General features: G+C 36.9%; 1 protein-coding gene across 5 annotated transcripts in view; it reads left to right on the top strand.

Annotated features, from left to right (window-relative positions):
• Braf (B-Raf proto-oncogene, serine/threonine kinase) overlaps positions 1–10,332 on the top strand; it is a 179,850-nt gene extending 169,518 nt beyond the window's left edge. For all 5 annotated transcript variants that reach the window (XM_058575752.1, XM_058575751.1, XM_058575750.1 and 2 more), the window contains one exon: positions 3,055–10,332. In XM_058575752.1, the coding sequence (XP_058431735.1) occupies positions 3,055–3,077 (23 nt within the window). In that variant the 3' untranslated portion in view covers positions 3,078–10,332. The remainder of the gene's footprint in view (positions 1–3,054) is intronic.
• The last annotated feature ends 4,568 nt before the right edge of the window (positions 10,333–14,900 follow it).

Raw genomic sequence — 14,900 nt, 5'->3', positions numbered from 1 at the left:
GATAGGCAAAAAGGAATTAGAGTAGATTTATTTTTCAAAAGCAGATTCATCACCTGTTATTTCCATCTTTCCTTTAAAATTATTTGTGATTGCATGGATATTCATAGAGTTATTTTATTGCTTCCTAAACTGTAAGTTCTTTTTGTCTCCTCTACCCGCTCACCCAGAATCTGATTATGAAAAAACTTCATTTGATTAGAAGTAGTAGACTTGGTAGGATATCTTTAGTGTTTGTTTTACTCGCATGAGATTTGGAGTTTGTTGATAAGATGTTATTCTTTGGGGGTTGTTTTGTTCATTATTTTTAAGGCTAATATTTTAAGTTTGTGGAATAGGACAGTGCTCAACAAAATATGACCTAAATCTTATTTTCACATTGAATCGTGATGGATACAGTTAGTACTCATAGGAATATTGCAAGTCATTTTAAAGAAATTGATTAAAATACTGAAAATAATCTTAAAACTATAATGTACCCAAAAGTGAGCAATGATGGTGAGTATGTTTGTGTATTTCAAGTTTCTGTTAATATAATAGCTTCCTGTGATTGTGCTTGAAATCCTTCACTCTCCAAGGTCTTAGTAATTCGGCTCTTCATTTTAATCAGTGCCAAATTCCTTAATCCTTTTAACTTTAAGGTAATAATTCTTTTACCCTTCCCCGATCTTCATTTTTGCAACACCATGGTTAATTGTTTAATAAAAGGAATCCCTGAATAGAAGTAAGGACTATCTGCTGTTCAATAACTAGTTGAAATCAGTGTGGGAATACAAATTTTAATTTTTAATAAAATTGTTCAGGGGCTTGTTAATTGTTGAGAACCTGGGCTTTAGAGGCAGCACCTAGGTTAGCATTCCACAAGCATTCCACCATATTTATCTATCATATATACATATTTGGGTTCTTTCATACACTTCATCCATTTGGGGTTTTAAACTAGTGATGATGTTGCTAGTTTTGTAGTATATAACTAGTCACCATTCAATGAGATTTAAATGAAATTTTACTGTCTTGAGGTTATTTTAGATAACTATTTTAAAATTAGCTTTTGTTCCACAGAGTGATCTTGGTGGATAAGTTGCTTGACCACTCTAAACCTCAACTTGCTCATCTATAAAATGAAGATAATAATAGGGTCTACTTCATAGGATTATTATGAGTGTCAGATGTAAATGTGTATAAAATGTTAAGTTGAGGCATCTGGCATGTCTGGCACTCAAAACAGTTGCTAATATCATCAGCATACAAATCCCAGGGTTCAACCAGTCACCAGGGTACTAGGTAATATGCTCTGCATTAGGACATGCTGACATTCTCTGGCAACCAAGTAGAATCTAACAGCCACGAAAAAATGGATAGGTTCTTCCTAGATTAATAGTGTATTCATATAAGTGATTGCTTAGATCCTCCTCAGACAGTGCTATGCAAAAAATGATGTTATAGCAGACTAAATTCTAATAATTGTCAATTATTAACCAACTCCCAGAAATTAACTTTAGTATTATATAGTAACAAGAACTGGCCTTGAGTTTACAAGTACCAGCTGTAGACAGAATGTTAGATGAAAAATAATGCCATGAAACTATCACAGTGGCACACACCTGTAATCCCAGCTACTTGGGAGGCTGAAGCAGGAGGATCACAAGCTCAAGGCCAGTCTTGGCAACTCAGACCCAAAATAAAATAAAAAGGACTAGGGAGGGCTGTGATTGTGCCTCAGTGGTAAAGCCCATGCCTAATATATGTGAGGCTCTAGGTTCGTCCTCAGCATCACATAAAAATAAATAAATAAATTTGTTGTGCCCATCTACAACTAAAAGAAAAGTTTTTTTAAAGAATCTGAAATTTATGGGCTGGGGATGTGGCTCAAGCGGTAGTGCGCTCGCCTGGCATGCGTGCAGCCCGGGTTCGATCCTCAGCACCACATACAAACAAAGATGTTGTGTCCGCCAAAAAATAAATATTAAAAAAAAATATATATATATCTCTCTCTCTCTCAAAAATAAAAAATAAAGAATCTGAAATTTCTTTTAAAAAAAGACTAGTGATGTTAGTTTAGTGGTAAAGAGCCCTGATTCAATACCCAGTACAAAAAATATTAATAATTCCAGGAAGCTTCCAAATTTGTCAAGCTTGAAGAAATATAGTACCTCAAAGGGACTTTATGATTTAAAGAACTCTTTATGCAGAGAATTAAGTTCAGTGAAAAGTGCCTAGGTTTAATTTTTTATAGTTGGAAAAAGTAAAATTAACTAGAAAGTGGGAGGTCTGGACTTCCTCTCCTGTCAAATGTGTGATGTGGACAGATCATTAGACCTTTCAGTTGGTTTGTACAAAATGAAGATAAGGGCTGGATTGTGGCTCGGTGGTAGCACACTTGCCTAGCATGCGTGAGGCACTGGTTTTGATTCTCAGCACCACATACAAATAAATAAAATAAAGGTCCATCAACAAATTTTTTAAAAAATTAAATTTTTGTAGTTGTAGATGGACAGCATGCCTTTATTTTATTTGCTTATTTTTGTATGCGATGCTGAGGATTGAACCCAGTGCCTCACATGTGCTAGGCTCTGCCACTGAGCCACAGCTCAGCCCAACAACTAAAAATTATTTTTATAAAAACAAGGATAATTTCTTTCTTCTTCCTTATTATAGTGACTTTCATTATATATGTAATATGATAGATGAAAATGAGTTGATAATTTAGAGAAGTATTATGCAAAGTGACATTGCAATTGTGCAACCAATTTCTTTTGAAATTTTGTTTTGAAACTATTTTTAGCTTGATCTAAACCATAACATATCAAACCCAGCTGTGAAACTATCTGCAGACTTGAAATTTTATTGATATAGCTGAACCATACTTATCTATCATATATACATATTTGGATTCTTTCATATATTTCAGCCATTTGGGGTTTTAAACTAGTGATGATGATACTAGGTTTGTAGTATATAACTGGTCACCTTTCAATGAGATTTAAATGAAGTTTTACTACCTTGAGGTTATTTTTAGATAACTATTTTAAAATTAGCTCTTGTCCTCCCTTACAGGAGAATTTGCAGCCTTCAAGTAGTCACACCATCATGGCAGCATCTACTCTTTATTTAAGTCTTGTGTTCGTACAGTTTGTTAACATCAAAACACAATTCTGTTCCTCAAACCTTTTTTTTTAAGATATAAAATTTTCAATGCATAAGCTGGTATGGAACAGAATGGAGTCTCCTTTCCAACAAAAGAGGGAAGAATGTTTTAGGAACCGAATTCTCTGCTGCCAGTGTTTCTTCTTCACCACAAATACCACGTGCACACGTCTGCCCACTCCCAGGAAGAAAGAGGAGAGACCCTGAATTCTGACCTTTTGATGGTCAGGCATGATGGAAAGAAACTGCTGCTACAGCTTGGGAGATTTGCTATGGAAGGTCTGCCAGTCAACTTTGCCCTTCTAACCACCAGATCAGTTTGTGGCTGATCATCTGATGGGGCAGTTTCAATCACCAAGCATCGTTCTCTTTCCTGTTCTGGGATTTTGTTGTGGAGCTCTTTCCCCTGGCTACCATCAGTTAATTTCTGAGGAATGGAACCAAAATGCAGCATCCCCTTCCTGTGTGGTATATGTTCAGTCCTTGACAAATTCTATCACAGTGAAGCTCTATTTATTTGATTGGAGGTTGAGCGGTAAGGAGGAGTCTGGGAGCAGAGGAAAAGGGAATGCTGCATCTTCTTCCGGACCTCCCAGGTCTCTAGCCTCTGGTTGCCTTGCTCCCTGGGGCTCTGCCTAACCATGCAGGCTGGACAGTGCTGGCACATACCGCCTTCTTTTCTCATTGGGTCCAGCAATGAAGATGAGAGTTGGGGACTTGTTTCCTCCACAATGTAGCAAATTCTCAGGAAAATACAGTCTATATCTTCCTCTAAGCTCTTCCAGTCACTAAGTACTTATGTGGCTACTTTGTCCAGGGCCAAAATGCCATGGACAGTATCTGATTAAAAGCCTGCAAAACTGCTTAATAACAGTTTTGAATGTGAGAAATTTATGTAATTAAATGTAAGGTACAGGTTTTAATTTCTGAGTTTCTTCTATTATATTTTTATTAAAAAGAAAATAATTTTCAGCTGTAATTGAATTGGAGTGAAATTATAGTTCCCACCAGAATTATATAGCCTGAAAACTGTATTTTTGTTACATAAACAACTTTTAAAGAAAGATCATTATCCTTTTCTCTACCTAAATATGGGGAGTCTTAGCATAATGACAAATATTTATAATTTTTAAATTAATGGTACTTGCTGGATCCACACTAACATCTTTGCTAATAATCTCATTGTTTCTTCCAATTGATTCCAACACTACATCCTACATCCACTTTCTAGTCTTTTACCTAGAATATGCAACCTGAAATAAAAATGGTGGTATCTCTATTCATTCTCCTCCTTCCTTTTTTCCCAAGCCTGGTCTTCAAAAGGTTGGATAATTTTGCAGCTGAGTTCCCCAAGCAGAGAATAGGAAAATCTTAGGGATGTCAAGACTGAGGTAGGGTGTGTGAAGCCTACCATCAGTTGTTTTTATAGAAAGAGCTGCTGAGGTATTGAGAACCTAAATCTGTCTTGTCTTTTCACAAATGGAAAATATAACCTAGTCATAGCTTCCCTTGACCTTTATTAAAGGGCAGATTATAAATCACCAAAGTAGCAAAGAAAGTGACCAGATGTATTAATAGAAATAATCTCCTTAGAATCACTTATCAGGATTGAGGAATCCAAATTAAATGAGATGTACTTAGCCCAGATGAGTCATAGCCAAGGACCTGAAGGAAATTCAACAGGACTTACATCAGGGAACCAGAAGTTAGTTAAATTTTTCAGATTATAATTCCTCTCCCACTATACTACATTTCATTAGATGAATTTTACTAAAATATCTTAATCAGAAGAAGGCCTATTGAAAATGTCATGGATTTAACAAAGGTTGTTCCAGTAAAATGAAATATATCCTAAGTTATTAACAGTTTTAACGATGTGTTTTTACTGGTTGTTTTTATTTTTATTTTATTTTTTTTATTTTTATTGGTTTTGGGGTTTTTTTGTTTGTTTGTTTTGTTTTGTTTTGCAGTGCTGGGGATGGAACCCAAGCAAATGCTCTACCACTGAGCCACATCCCCAGTCAGTGAAATGTTTTTAAGTCTTACATGAGCAGAGAAAATTTAGAAATCAAAAGGTGTCTTCTGTGCATATGATGCTGCCTCTTTCTGAAAAGCATTGTTTATTTGTCCTTTTTAAATATATCTCTATAGATGGTTGTAAATATGGCTGTATTCCCTTTACAAAGATTGGCTCAGAGCTTAGATCCTCTCTGGAGAGAGCAGGGCTTGAATCATAGATATGTATGTGGGTCCTGCTGAGGAGCAGAGCCTGCTCTGTGTGCTGGGCCTGCAAGCCGGGCCACCTCAGCATCTGGGACAACTCCAGCATACTTAGGGAGGAAGCTTAGCATTCCAGTTTTCTGAATGAAATACAGGGTAATACTTTTTATCCTCCTTTCATTTTAAAGTAGATTGCTGTTTCATCTGAAAAGCTGATAAATGAAGCTGTGCCCAGAAGTCAGGCTCAGGGTTTTGAGAGATTTTTTTATAGAGAACTTTAGAAATAAATAAAATGTTTAAACCTTCCTTTTCTTTATTCCCATCAAATCATAGTTTTTCACTTTAGTTTACAAATGGCGAAAAAAGGAGTTTCTTTTGGGGTTTTTTGTTTAATTTTTTATGCTTACACTGCAGAAAGACTTGTTGAGCGCCTAAGAAAACAGAAGGAAGAAACCCTTGTTTGTGCAAAGCACTTTATGAGTAATTTGTGGAGACAGTGTGTGGCTGCTTCACCCATCATCTTATAAGGCTATAGCTGTCAGTCTTGTCCATAAAGTGGTTGCAGTGCCTTCTGCGGGTGTTTCATTTTTGGTTGAAAGAATGAAGCCTTCTAAAAAATTTGAAAGCAACTATAAAAGATTGTTTTTAAATAATATAATATTTCTTATGTTTTTTTTTTCTTTATTATTAAACTAGGGTCTAGGACCCTGAAAATTGCCACTGAAATACTATTGACCCTCCCCCCAAAAAAATATGTTTTATAGAAGGGGTTTGTGAATAAAAAAATCCAATGTGATCATTTGTACTTACATGCACTTTAAAAGACTTTGTCAAGCTATCAAATTCTGGTTCCTGAACATCCCATCCCTGATTGTATTTGAGGTTTAGTAGGTCATACTGAGGCATCCTAGAAGCTGAAATTTCATATAAGTTATGTTTATGTTGGTATTAGAGAGGAAGAACATTAAAAAGAAATAATTCCAGCCTTCAGCACTGTCAGCCCAAGACTTTGTAAACACCCTCATTCTTGTGTGGTGTGTCACAGCTCTTGTATCACAGCGCGCTATCTTGTATCCATCAGACACCGCTGGAGCTGCTGCACACCCCTCCTCAGACCCACCTGTCCCCACCCGCATACCCACCTCGCCAGGCTTTTGCAAATCTCTTCTAGCTGTAGTTTGAAACACATTGCAGGGTTCAGGTGACCTCTTCAAAAAAACTACCTCCTCAGGATGAGGAAATGAATAGTTATTTATCTTAAAATATGAAAAGTCAGGAGCTTTAGAACATGAAGATGATTTAAGATTTTAACTTTTATGTGTACTTCTATTTGAGCACTCTCATTTTGTCCTAAAGGGCATTATACATTTAAGCAGTGATACTGTAAAAAAAAAAAAAAAATTGTAGTTTGAGTATCTGAATGTTGTTGGAAGTGGTGCCAGAATCTGTTTAGGGGTACGTTTCAGAATCTTAACCTGAAGTCAGTTGCATGGAGTTAAATAGTTAGGGTATCGCTTCACTACCAGTGATATGATGTTAGTTTTCAGTAGGCTCAGCAAGGTAGCACATCTTCATAATGAGTTAGCCACAGCTTTGTCATTTGCACAGATACTCATGAGAGACTGCCCAGCCAAGAGGGTAGAGTGACTGCCCTTTATGCAAGATTCTCCTTTTTGTCCCAGTTGGAGTTTTTAATGCTAGAATATCAGATGTCAACTGTTAGGCCATAAACCACAGCCAGGACGGAAGGTTTACTGTGAGTAGGAATAGCAAGTAGCTTACAGGTCATACAGGAAATGGTGTAGGTGAGGCTCTAGAAAAATACCTTGACAATTTGCCAAATGATCTTACTGTGCCTTCATGATGCAATAAAAAAAAAAAGCTAAAATTTTAGCAGAAATCAGTGATTTATGAAGAGAGCAGCCACTCTGGTTTAACTCAGCTGTGTTAATATTTTTTAGAGTGCAATTTAGACTGCAAAGATAAATGCACTAAAGAGTTTATAGCCAAAATCACATTTAAAAAATGAGAAAACACAAGTAAATTTTCAGTGAACAAAATTATTTTTTTAAAGCACATAATCCCTAGTATAGTCAGATATATTTATCACATAGAGCAACTAGGTTGAAAATACAATTCAGTGACATTTCTAGAGAAACTTTTTTCTACTCCCATCAGTTCTTCAAAGCATGGAACTTTTATACAATAGAAATGTTTGACAGACATTTTAAGAAACTGCTGTAGTTTAGTGTTGAAGTACTGTAATGCTGGGCAGCAATCATGTATTAACCTAATGAGAAAGGAGAAATTAAAATAGAGTAAAGAATTTGATTTAATTAGTTTCCAGAGTACTGCTGCCAACTTAGACACTGAATTTTCAGAGTTTGAAATGTAACTCACCTCCCAGACTTGTCTGCAAAATGAAGCTGAACTGTGCTACTAATCCTGCTGTAGTGCATGGTGGGGAGCCAAGGAGGGCCATCTCTGGAGACCTCCTTTGTGAGGGGCCATTGGAATTGTGAATGACCTAGCAGGTATGTGTAAAACTGGACGTACTTCATGGTGTGGTTCTTGTATCTTGTTTCATTCCTCACCACCCCCAAGAAAGCCAATGTATTGTCCCCAGTACATCCTTTAGCTGTTTGGCTGAAATACTGAAATGAATTACTAATGCCCAAGGAGGGCAGTAGCACCTCTGCCTGCAGAGGCAATGATTTGTAACTGACCAGAGGAGAGTAAGGTGACCAGTGCATTTGTGGTACATGTTTCTAGCTCTGGTAAAGTTAAATACTGGTAAGATGTTTGTTATATCAGTACACTTGACCATAAGCTTTTTTTTAAGTAACTTAATTTCACTTTTGTTTAGACATTTAAATTAAAATTCAGTCCTAATTGTTGTTCATTGTGAGAAGGATATTTAACAGTTCCTATTGGGTATTTTTGAAGTAGAAAAGGACAGCATCTGAAGTCCTAAAATCTTAAGGTAACAGGTAAAAAAAAAAAAAATACATGAGGACACTTAGTCACCACCTCAACAAAGTAATCAAAGTAGATCCTTTATTTCAGCACCCACAATTTCAACTAATTTAGTTTCATTAATTACTAAATCACTTTCAAAAAACATTTATTTAGCCGTTTTGACTAATTGTAATGATATAACCAGTTGTGCATGAGGACGCAGCCAGTGTATCATTTTTTGTGGTGCATTTTTTGGTAAGGAATTCTATAGATTGAAGTACTCTTTGAAAACAGAACTAAAATATATTTATTCATGTTAGTATCAAAAAATTTTTTGTGCAAACCATTTCCTTCTCCTGGCAGGCTGAGTACATGATCCAGCACCCACAACCACTGGTTCCCATTGATACTGTAGATGCAGGGGAGTCGGGCAAGAAACGCATGAAGAGGTGCATAAGGAAAGGGTCTTGACAGGCTGGAATGGGGTTATGAGTTGAGGGGCTTTGTCATGTTTTGCTTTGAAAATCGCTCTCTTGCATTTGTGTTAAGCTTTTGATCCCGTGTGTCTTGGTGGGATGTGAGTTACATAAGAAACTGCAGAGTGTAGCCTAAGCAACAGGGTTACCAGACTAGGCACAGATGGAGAGAAAAGGGACCAAAATGGGGTGGGGTGGCAGTTCAGTCTGGGGAATAGGGAAAAATAATGTGAGGGTAAGAAATAAACTATAATTGCCAGAAATAAAATGTAAGAGTGCAATAAATGTGCTTTTTATTCTAAGCTGTGAACGGTTTTTTAAAAAAATCATTCCTAATACATTCACATATGTTCCATAGCTGATTAAAACCAGCTATGTAAACATATAATGCCTTTTTATTCATGTTAATTATCAACATAAGTGGCTAACCTTTATGTCTTATTTATCTTCATCTTATATTAGTTTACATGCCAGGGTGTGTGTGTGTGTGTTTCTGTGTGTGTCCTGTGCACGCATGTGTGCACTGTACCCTTTTCCTTTCTTCATTTGAAAATGAATTCATTGGGTCCTGTTTCCTTTGGCCGTACCATATGGTATAGCCTTGTTTGGCCTTCTTGATGTTGCCTGATTTGAAAGACTTATCACAGTGATATTTGTGGTAACCCCATTTGTTGGGTATACATCTGATCCTTTGCTCATTCAGCAGTTGCTGCTTCTCTTAAGATGGGATCATACAGCTGATCAGGGGATTGATTTGTCCATTCATCATGCATTTTCTTTGGTATTTGTGATTACTCTTTGGTTTAGACTAAGGAAAAGGAAATCCCCCCCTTTTCATGTACTTCTTGGTTTGAGGACAAGTCTCCTGTAAGGGAGAAGAAAGGGAAATGCTTTGTGTTTAAACTGCAGTGAATTAACGACTCCTGTTTCACCACCCCAAACCTTATGGCGGCTCACACATTCCTTTCTGTAATTGCCAGAGGTTTGGGTTTAGTTCACTTCAGTTCTGCTTAAGCATTATAAAAAGGCTCTCATGGAGTCTAGGGTGGCCCAGTAGAAAGGTGGGGACTTTTTCATTGTCCTCAGACTTCTCTATACCTGCTTTGCAAAAATTACAATGGAGTAACTATTTTTAAAGCTTATTTTTCAATTCATAAGAAAGACATTTATTTTCAGTCAAATGGATGATGTTTCCCTCTTATCCTTAACCCTCAATGTTTGCTTGAACTTTTTTTTTTTTTTTAATTCTCCTCCATACCCACTTCCTGATACTTTGGTTCTCTTACCTGCTCAGGTCCCTTCATTTGTACTTTGGAGTTTTTCTCATGTAAATTTGTATAATGGAACATATTGTTCAGTTTGGATAGAAAGCATGGAGAATTTTTAAAAAGATAGCTGAAAATCAGATTGAAGAAATTTATTTCTGTGTAAAGTTATTTAAAAAACTCTGTATTATATAAAAGGCAAAAAAAGTTCTATGTATTTGATGTGAATATGCGAATACTGCTATAATAAAGATTGACTGCATGGAGAAGTCTTTTTCAAGATTATTTTTCTAGCACTTACATTGAATAACAAAATTAGTCAATGGTTTTGACAGGTAGTTCTTGCAGGCAGTGGAGACTGAGAAATACAGATTTTGTTTCATATATAGTGTCATTACTGCTTTGTGAATAGAAGCTAAAGTTGTCAAGCTTCCTGCATGCTACACTCTACATGCTGTCCAACTTACATGTCTTACAGTGGTAACCAGTCTTTTATCAGGTGCTAGTGATGACCCTCAATTTGACAGTTTTGTAACCTTATGTTTCTTTAGTTTAAAATAAGCACTCTGTGTAATCACACAGTTCAAATGTGTGCTTTAATTTGGTAAATTTAAAAATTAGTGTGTGGCCAGGCACAATGGCACACAATCCCAGTGATTCCAGGGCTGAGGCAGAAGAACAGCAAGTTCAAGGCCATCCTCAGCAATTTGGCAAGTCAGGCCCTGTCTTAAAAAATTCAAAACAAGGGCTGGGGATGTAGCTCAATGGTAAAGCATCACTGCTTTCAATCACTAGAACAAAAAAAGAAAAAATATATATAAATCTGTAGAAATTCACCTTCACATTTTTTTCCAAATGTTTTGACACAACTTGCACTTTCTACATTAACAAAATATGCACACAAACATGCACTCATGTTTTCAACTTCATTCTTTTAAATCATTTTAATAAGTTGATTTTATGCATTTGATTTCATGACCTGAATTTTGAAAAACACCTAAAATATCTTTAGACAAAAATATATAAAATCACCAGAGGTTTCCAAAAGAGAAGTCAACAGTTTTAAAACTTCACCTGGAAATCCTGAGAACAGTATGAAAGACAGATAATTCCCCAAAGGGGCACAGGTCTAAGAATCTGGTTTCAGATTTTCATACCCTTCATGCCCCTCCAATTCTAAGAATGCTATCAAGACATTATTTTCTCTGAACTAGTTTTCTCATATGAAAAATGCAAATCTTTAATCCAAATGTTAGAGAAACTAATTTTCGAAAAGAACTTCATTCGTGATTATGACAGTAATTTTGGCCTTTTTTATATTAGAAATTTCCATAAAATGTTCCAGAATAGTAAATTCTTCAGTAATTATAAAATGCTGTTACAGGAGCTGGGGCTGTAGCTCAGTGATAGAGCACTTGCCTTGCACATGTGAGGCACTGGATTCAATCCTCAGCACCATATTAAAAAAATAATAATAAACATTTTTTAGATGCCATTACAAAGAACTGCTACATGAGCACTTCTGAAATTTTGTCAGGGGCTATGATTATTCCATCTATTATCTGGGTTATGTAGTCTCCCCAACTCAAAATGTTAATGCAGAGTTATTAAAGATAATCTGGCCCATGTCCTCTCATATTAGGAACCATATGAAGTGCTGAAGGATACGCCTTACCCAAGCTTGTGTAGCCAGGACACAAGATCAACATATATTGTTTTGTTATGATCATGATGGCAATGGGAACTTTGGATAGAAATGGGTGTTGACTCCAGGAACTAAGTTATGAGCTGGAAGTGCTAGATGTACTCATTAGCCCCTGCCATCCTCAGTAAGGTAAAGCCACTGATGCTGAGGCAGGTCACATGTGGCTTGAGTGGCTCCTGCTTCCTTGACACTGCTGGCCTGTGGACCATGGTGCTCCTGATGAGGTGGTGGGGGCAACAGGTGCTCCTTTCTATAGAATAATGCTAAGGGCAAGCGGAACCAAGTTGACCACTGTTACCTTCTGATAACATGCACATGACAGGTGTTCCTTATACAGCACCTCATCTCAGATGCCTGTGTTATTTATAAAGTTTCCATAGGCAAACAGTTACTAAAATTTGACACTTGATCCTCAGCTGCTATCAGTAATGCTTTCACCAGCAAACTTTCAATTTATGCACATCTCTCCATCTACCAAGCCCACCCTGAAACTTACAGTGTACTTTTAGCTACTCATCAAGAAGAGAGAAACCACTCTTAATTCTGTTTGTTTTGCTTTGGTTTGTTTTTGGCAAGCGAGGAGTGGTATTACATCTGTTGAATATTTATTATTTAAGTCTGTTTTCATAATGGAGGATTTCCTAAAAAACCAAACATTTCTTTGGGTTGTCACATAAATTTAGCTTAGACCCAGGGGTCTAGAAATAATTACTTCCATTTAAGAGTACTTCTTTCATGCCAGGTGTAGTTCTAAGAGCTTTACGTACTCATTGAATCCATTTTACAAAGAAGATTCAGACAAGGTAAGTAATTTGCCCAAACTCACAGCAAATAAATGGTAGACCTAGGAGTCAGATCCAGCAAGTTTAACTCCAGAGACTGGGTTCTCAAAAGCATTATGCCAGCTTTTCAAACTAAGTTGAGGCCCACTAGTGAGTAGTATAATCAGTTTAGGAGGTCTCAACCAGCCATTCTTTTAAGTAGGTAGAAGAGAATAAAGCAAAATTAAGTGTGCATTGTAGGTTAAGTATTGTTTCGTAAAACTTTTTGAGAAATTTAAGTTTATAAGCATATTAATACATAAGGTAACATAAAATTAACTGTTAGATATAATAAAGTTTTATACCATGTTGTGCTGACTCAGATAATCCAGCTCCACCTAGAGCCAGCCAGCCAGGATTTGAACCTCAGCTCTCCCTCTAACTGCTGTGTGATTTGGCAAATTACCTAACCCATCCACCCCATAGCTCAATTTCTTCATCTTGTAAAATAGAAATAATAATGTGAGGATTTAATAAACTAACATAAAGTGTTTGCAAGAGTGTCTGGCCCACAGTAAGTCTTCAGTTATTTCCTTTATATACTGCCATCAAAATAATGTACTCAGGGTTGAGGGTGGGGTTGGGGCTCAGTGGTAGAGCACTTGCCTAGCACGTGTGGGGCACTGGGTTCAAACCCAAGCACTACATAAAAAAACTAAGTAATGAACATCTACAAATAAAAATATTTTTTAAAAAATAATGTGCTTAACATCTCTTTTGGACCCTCACACATTTAAGTATTTTCCCATATGCTATACAGCAAGATAGAGGCACACTCCTCTGAAAAGGCAGGAACAATTTTTTAATATCAACTCAAATTGATTTCATAGCCCAAGCCTGGTAAATTAGAATTCCAGTATTTTTTTTTTTTTAGTATTTTAACTGTAGATGGACATAATATTGCTATTTTTTTATGTAGTGCGGAGACTCAAAACCCAGTGCCTCACACATGCTAGGCAAGTGCTCTACCACTGAGCCACAACCCCAGCCCTCCAATATTCATTTTTTTAATTCTTTTATATGTATATTTTAGTTGTTGGTGGGCTTTATTTTCTTCATTTATTTATATGCATATTTATGTGCTGAGATTATTTATATATTTTATTTATATGCCGAGAATCAAACCTAGTGCCTCACACATGTTGGGCAAGCACTTTAACACTGAGCCACAACCCCAGCCCATCTCCAGTATTCTTTTCAACAAAAGAATTATATTTTAAAAGTTATCTTTTAGTTCAAGTCAAGCAAATAGGATTTTTTAAAAAATATTTATTCTTAAGTTTTAGGTGGATACAACATCTTTATTTTACATTTATGTGGTGCTGAGGATCCAACCCAGTGCCTCGTGCATGCTTGGTGAGCACTCTACCACTGAGCCACAACCCCAGCCCCAAGCAATTCTGATTTCTAAGGAAAAGAACTAATGAGATTATCTATTGAGTTCACTGTTGTAGATTATATTCTTTCTCCAAAAGAACTTTATTAAGGGGAAGACAACAGTGAGACCTAAAATGTACAAAGTCCAGACATGATGATGCACACCTGTAATCTCAGCAACTCCTAAAGCTGAGGCAGGAAGATCCAAGTTCAAGGCCAACCTGGGCAACTTAGCAAGACCCTGTCTTGATAAATAAAGGACTGGGGGTGTAGCTCTGGAACCCCTGGGTTCCACTGAAAAATAGATTTTTAAAGTACAGAGCAACCTGATGGTCTTTTAAAAGTAAAGACCTAAACTCTTTTGTGAGCTGAGACAGTTGCCCCTACACAGGTTGTCTGCAGCACCCCTTGCAACAGGCCTAGGACTGTTGGAACCGCCAATGGGGAAGGGGTCACTGTCCCATGCTGTTAATGTGCCCTCTCTGTAACAAGTGTAGAGAAGCAAAGGAGAAGAGGAAACCCAAGTACTATAAAATCAAGCTGAACATGATGGTGCACGCGTGTAATCCCTGGAGGATTATAAATCTGAGGCCAACCTCAGCAATTTAGCAGATGCTTAAAAAAATTAAAAAATAAAAAGGACTAAGGATGTAGCTCTGTGGTAAAACACCCTGGGTTCAATCCCAAGGTGAAAAAAACAAAAAGAAAGTGCCAGGCATGGTGGCACATGCCTGTAATCCTAGCAGCTCAGGAGGCTGAGGCAGAAAGATCGTGACTTCAAAGCCAGCCTCAGCAACTTAACAAGGCTCTAAGCAACTCAGTGAGACCTTGTCTCTAAATAAAATATGAAAAAGGGCTGGGATGAGGCACAGTGGTTAAGCATCCCCCGCCCTCCCCGTTCAATCCCTGGTACTAACCCTGCTTAAGGCCTGCC

This window comes from Marmota monax, unplaced genomic scaffold (assembly GCF_021218885.2).
Source record: "Marmota monax isolate L192 unplaced genomic scaffold, Marmota_monax_Labrador192_F-V1.1 WCK01_AAM20220418_F8-fsc00122, whole genome shotgun sequence".
Classification (NCBI taxonomy): domain Eukaryota; kingdom Metazoa; phylum Chordata; class Mammalia; order Rodentia; family Sciuridae; genus Marmota; species Marmota monax.
The sequence above is the reverse complement of the archived record's forward strand: the minus strand, read 5'-3'. Positions and strand labels throughout refer to the sequence as shown.